This window comes from Hyperolius riggenbachi, chromosome 2, assembly GCF_040937935.1.
Source record: "Hyperolius riggenbachi isolate aHypRig1 chromosome 2, aHypRig1.pri, whole genome shotgun sequence".
NCBI lineage: Eukaryota > Metazoa > Chordata > Amphibia > Anura > Hyperoliidae > Hyperolius > Hyperolius riggenbachi.
The window spans coordinates 36,276,199-36,282,859 of record NC_090647.1 but is presented as its reverse complement, the minus strand read 5'-3'; the positions used below and the strand labels follow the sequence as shown (position 1 = coordinate 36,282,859).

Sequence of the window (6,661 nt, the reverse complement as noted above, 5' to 3'; positions counted from 1 at the left end):
ACGCCTGGGAACATCACTGACGTGGGCCACACACAGCAGCCATCACCATACACGCCTGGAAACATGTCACTGACACGGGCCACACACAGCAGCCATTACAGTACATGCCTGGGAACATCACTGACACAGGCTACACACAGCAGCCATCACCATACACGCCTGGGAACATGTCACTGACACGGGCCACACACAGCAGCCATCACAGTACATGCCTGGGAACATGTCACTGACACGGGCCACACATAGCAGCCTTCACCATACACACCTGGGAACATCACTGACACAGGCCACACACAGCAGCCATCACCGTACATGCCTGGGAACATCACTGACACGGGCCGCACACAGCAGCCATCACCGTACACGCCTGGGAACATCACTGACACGGGCCGCACACAGCAGCCATCACCGTACACGCCTGGGAACACCACTGACACGGGCCACACATAGCAGCCTTCACCATACACGCCTGGGAACATGTCACTGACACGGAACACACACAGCAGCCATCACCGTACACGCCTGGGAACATCACTGACACAGGCCACACACAGCAGCCATCACCATACACGCCTGGGAACATGTCACTAACACAGGCTACACACAGCAGCCATCACCGTACACGCCTGGGAACATGTCACTGACACGGGCCACACACAGCAGCCATCACCGTACACGCCTGGGAACATGTCACTGACACGGGCCACACATAGCAGCCTTCACCATACACGCCTGGGAACATGTCACTGACACAGGTTACACACAGCAGCCATCACCGTACACGCCTGGGAACATGTCACTGACACAGGTTACACACAGCAGCCATCACCGTACATGCCTGGGAACAGATCACTGACACAGGTTACACACAGCAGCCATCACCGTACACGCCTGGGAACATGTCACTGACACAGGCCACACACAGCAGCCATCACCATACACGCCTGGGAACATCACTGACACAGGCTACACACAGCAGCCATCACCATACACGCCTGGGAACATGTCACTGACACGGGCCACACATAGCAGCCTTCACCATACACGCCTGGGAACATCACTGACACGGGCCACACACAGCAGCCATCACCATGCACGCCTGGGAACATGTCACTGACACAGTCAGTACACTGTTAAACTGTAATATCGCCCACTCGAGCCATAGGAAAACTTGGACATTACCTTGCACATTCAGTTGTAACTGACAACAGCTGATATATAACAAAGCAACTGGTATATTTCAGTTCTGACAAAATCTTGTCAGAACTGGAAGGGATCATTGTAAGAAGAAAATGGTGAGCTTCTGAGAGGAACTGACGGTGAGGTAACTATGTAATACTAATTTGCAGATACATCACGTGTTTATTGTAAATAATTTTACTCGCTTCAGGTTCCCTTTCAGGGATAAGATACTGGTCAGTCGCAAAAAAATCTTCCAGGCACAGGAACAGATTCTTCCCTCAGGCGGTAGGCATACTCAGTGCAGAACCGCACTAGAGCTGCTAGGATTGGAAAGCATTACAGCATAGAGCTGAAAATGAACACTTCTCCTCACCCTGTTCACTGCAACTAGAACTTACATACGGCCTTGACTTGTAAAATACATACCGTCTGTCTTTGTATCGTTTTGCACGTGTCCGTTAAGCTACTGTCAAGTCAAATCTCCATAACGTAAGTGCAGACTTATTTGACCAAATAAAATGGACTCTGATTCTGAAAGGTTACCTTTATATGAAAAGAGGTTTCTGCAATTAAAAATGCAGTTTTAACACATTCCTCCACGTACATTTTCTAATATAGTCGCATTTCATAGAAATACAATATTATTAAAAAAAAAAAGGGAATTAAAATTACACTGCAAAAAGGTTTCACTCTTTGCAATATACAAATGTAAAGCCTGCAAGCCATCTGCTGCGGCCACGTAAACAGACGTCAGTCTCCTCCCAGCACCCCCCCCCCCCCCTGGTCAGGGTCAACAGACAGCATTAAGGACTTGGTATTTAAAGCTAATGGGCACCCGATATAAAAAAAAAAAAAGTCAGATACTCACCTAAGGAGAGGGAAGGCTTGGTCCTAATGAGCCTTCCCTCTCCTCTCCCGGTGCCCGGTCCCACGCAGGTTCCCCCGTAGCAGTATTCGACCGTTTCGGTCAAATACTGGCACTTCCGGCGCCGTAGGGAGGTTCGGAAGACTTCGGGAGCACTCGGGCTCCCAAAGACGGGCCGCTCCATACTACGCAAGCGCCGTCATAGACTCACTCGCGCGTGTCTATAACATACTCGCGCGTGCAGTATGGAGCCGCCAGGCCTTCGGGAGCCGAGTGCTCCCGAAGACTTCCGAAGTCCCTGCAGCGGCGGATTTGACCGGAGGATCCACTGGGCATCGGGAGAGGAGAGCGATGGCTCATTAGGACTCAGAGCCTTCCCTCTCCTTAGGTGAGTATCTGACTTTTTTTTGACATGGGGTTACATTAGCTTTAAAAATGTTCTGTGAACTGAAATTATGTGAACAGATGCGAACAGATCCTATGAAAAGCAATAGGCTCTGTACACATCAGTCTGTTCCCTCCATTTCGACAAAACAGACTGCAAGATTGTGCAGTGCGCGATTTCTACAGATTGAGCAGACTAAGTTGATGGCGACAGAATCACTGCTAGCCTATGAGAACGGAGGGTGTCCATTCTCACTGCATACATGTTGCAAAATACTAACCTGCCGCCGTCATTCTGATCCCAGAGCCACAACAGAAGCATCAGGCGCCCATTGGTTTGCAATAGATCAATGGGAATCATCTCTTTCAGGGAGGATTCTTATTGGTTCACTTTAATATGGACCAATGACATCCTCCCGGACACTTCAGCTATGGCTCTGGGATCGGTATACTGGCATCCCTCATGCTGAGGACCAAATGGCGGATGACCAAGATGGACAGCGGCCGGTATTGAGCGTGTGTGAAGGAAGAGACTGAACAGGATGAAGAACTGATGCTCAGTGTAATAAACTAATCTACTTGTGAACCGGAGGTGAAAAGAAACTGATCAGATAAACAATTGTATTTATGCACCTGCTCCTAAAAATGACTTTTTAAAATCTCACACGGTTTCATTTTATATTTAAACATTTACAAAGTAGGTTGAATGTTTTGCTGTCTCTAATCAGTGGCAGCCTATTAGGTGTCCCAGAGTTAGAAAAAGGTCAATAGTTCATGTATTTTATCTCTCCCTGTCCTCAGAAGTTGTATTCTGCCAGGAAAACTTTATGGCTGTAATTAGCTTATCAGTGATGTGTACTATATTCCTGGCAAGGAACGTTGTCTCGGGTACACTTTAAAATGAAGGTGAAAATAAACTAATGGGATAAACAGTTGTATTTACCCTCCTACTCCTAAAATTGACATACATACATACATACATACATACATACATACATATATATATCTCCCATGGTTTGATTCTATACTTAAACATTTACAAGGTAGATCAAATGTTTTATTGTCTCTCCTCAATAGCAGTCTATTAAGTGTCCCAGAGTTAAAATAAATAAACTACTGACCTTTTTCTATCTCTCCCCTGCCCCCAGAAGTTGTATTCTGCCAGGGAAACTTTTAAGGCTGTAATTTACTAATCAGTGAGGTTTACTATTTTCCCTGACGAAACAGAAGCTGTCACTTGCATGCCTGAAAATTAACTCTTGCAGGCAGCAAAACAATTAAAAGAACCTGGTTATTAATATGTTTTGCACTGTAAATACCAGGGCTGTGGAGTCGGAGTCGGAGCAATTTTGGGCACCCGGAGTAGCAGTTGGAGTCAGAGTCGTGGTTTCATAAACTGAGGAGTCGGAGTCACATGATTTTTGTACAAAATCCACAGCCCTGTTAAATATTAGACTAAGGAGTCGGAGTCGAGGAGTCGGAGCCATTTTGGTTACCCGGAGTCGGAGTCGTGGTTTCATAAACTGAGGAGTCGGAGTTGGAAGATTTTTGTACCGACTCCACAGCCCTGGTAAATACACGTTTATCTCATGTCGCCTCGGGTACACTTTAAATGGAAAACAGATCCGTTTTTACGGGATTCGTTTTTCATCTGCGACAATGCAATTCCTGTATTTCCGACTTGCCATCCACTTCTGATCTTCATCTATACAGTATGGATTATGGATTCACGGCCGTTGATTATCGCGGTCCAGCCAGTCCCACATATGTAGCGAGCCATCATTGGCTGCGGAGATCAGCGTCCTCTCTTTCCATGGATGCCAGGAGTGGCAGGTGACCCGGGGCTCACTGCCGTCCTCACACTCCCCCATAACAGAGTGGCCTGTGTGGGAGAACAGCGCCTCTTTCTCTGCTAACGTCTGATCCCAGGACTGTGTGTTGTAGATCTGTACAGTTCCGTCCAATCCTGCAACAGGAAGAGGCGGAGTCAGAAGGGCACACACTCGATAAATCCATATGAGATGATGATAATTACGGGTGACGCGTGCAAATTTACATACAGCTTAGCACTGGACCAACCAAAATTAGCAGGAAGCGCACCCGACTGGTCCCAATCCCGAGCTGCATACAATTTGCATGAAAATTGGTTGCAAAATGGAATGTTAGCATCTTATTGACCATCTCTAATATTTAGTAATCACAGATATCTAAAAAGAGTATTCCAGTGACGGTATAAAAACTTCCATAAGAAACGGAGATGGAAGCTGACAGCACTGATATTCTAAACAAATCTGGCAAGCTGAACCACCTGATGTGAGAGGGATATGGAGGCTGACATAATTATTTCCTTTTAAAAAATGCAGATTGCCTGGCAGTCCTGCTGATCCTGTGTCTCTAATACTGTTAGCCATAGACCCTGAACAAGCATGCATCAGATCAGGTGCTCTGACTGAAGCCAGACTGGATTAGCTGCCTGCTTGTTTCAGGTGTGATTCAGACACTACTAGAACCAAAGAGATCAGCAGGACAGCCAGGCAACTGGTATTGTTTAAAAGGTAATAAATAAATATCAGCCTCCATATCCATCCCACTTCAGGTATACCCAAGCATAGATGTAAAATGGCTGTGGCCAACTCTCGGCGCAGGGTAAAGCCGAAAGAAGGTCTACCCTATGCCTGCTGAAAGTCCGGAGTGGCGTTAATGCTATACCCCCTCCGAGCTGTCACAACTCGGGGGAAAGGGGACACGTAATTTGTGCATCGGCTATTGCCGGGTGGCCAAAACAACTTTTTTCTCATTTGGGCTCCAGCAATCGACATCGCCCAAATTAGTCACCGGGTGTCAATACGGCCATAATTCCCATTACAGCCCTATGGCGGCACCCAAATCATCGGCATAGCTCTGCACCGAAACAAGCTCCACATATCTCTGTGCCCTGTCCATTCCGGTCTTTGTCCGTCTCCCACCTACCCTCCCATTGCCCAAACTCACTCCTTGAAAACTTTGATTTTTGGCTAAAGTGAAATTTTCAGACAGGAAGAGGCAGGCTTGCTGTGATGTTCCCGCCTATCACCCTCCCATTCCCTCCTCTGAAAGGAAGTGAAGGGGGCGCGATGCGAGGGTGATAGGCGGGAACATCGCAACAAGTCCCCCTCTTCCTGTCTGAAGATTTTTCAAGGAATGATTTTAGGGATTGAGGGAACAAACAAGGCGCAGAAGTATGTGGATCCGGCATGAACACACCTCTGTGATTACTTAGCTTTACCTTAATCATAGCAGTGTACTTAGCATTTCCTAAACAAAGCAGAAGCCGGTACCAAAACCATCTATCGTATTGTTGCCCAAACAGCTCCCAAGATGCAACCAAGCTGAACAGCTAAAACCCCCAAACTCATCTGCACACCACAGAATTCTCATCACTCCTGGTACCTGAGACAGAGATGCAGTCCTCCAGTTTAGGCGCCCAGCAGATGCACAGGAAGTCCTCAGATTTAGACGTCTCGGGAAAGTTCTGCTTTGCACATTTCAGAGGATTGGCCAGGTTCCGGGAGTCGGTGACAGCAATGTGGCCCTCAGAGGAAAGGCTGGCGATAGAGGCTCGCATGTCTTCATGTCCTGGTCTCGCTGATGCCACCCAATGGCCGCTACATGGGAGTGCAGGGGACAGACTTCCCTCACTGGCGACACCGGGCTGCCTCAGGTCAGCGAGGACCAGCCTCCCGCGGAGACTGCACAGGAGGAAACTGTTCACATCCAGGAAGGAGAGGGAGCCAACACCTTCACTGCTCTCTACAGCTGAGGAAAAACCACACACAGCAGAGTCACTTTTGGTGAGCCAATCCAGACAACCTGGATAATGACTAATACTGAAGCTCTGGGTGACGCCTTAGGCCTGGTTCAATCCTGTATTAAGTGGCAAACGTATCCGTGAAAATGGATCTGATTACCGGTCGATCGGATCAGTTTTTGATCTGTTGTCGTTCAGCTGCTTCGGTTTGCTCACATCCCCAATCCCCCCCAAGTGAATTTTGCTGGATAGAACAGTCCGTTTCTTCACTAGTGTGAAGAAACGTTCCGTTTTCTCATTGTCCCTAATGCAGCGTTTTAGCTTCCGTTCCACTGGGCTCAGCGGTCTGGAAAAATTGCTGCAGCAGGAAACTAGCGGTCCATTCAGCGGATCATGCAAAACGGATCCGTTCTATCAGACCAATGTAAACGGATCCGTTCTAT

The 6,661-nt window shown here is 47.8% G+C and overlaps 1 protein-coding gene across 1 annotated transcript in view; it reads right to left on the bottom strand.

Moving 5' to 3' along the window:
• Positions 1-1,711: 1,711 nt before the first annotated feature.
• WDR73 (WD repeat domain 73) overlaps positions 1,712-6,661 on the bottom strand; it is a 37,615-nt gene continuing 32,665 nt past the window's right edge. The window contains exons 7-8 of the mRNA XM_068266630.1: positions 5,861-6,226; positions 1,712-4,397 (exon numbers count right to left, since the gene is read on the bottom strand). Coding sequence (XP_068122731.1) covers positions 4,159-4,397; positions 5,861-6,226 — 605 coding nt within the window. The 3' untranslated portion in view covers positions 1,712-4,158. The remainder of the gene's footprint in view (positions 4,398-5,860; positions 6,227-6,661) is intronic.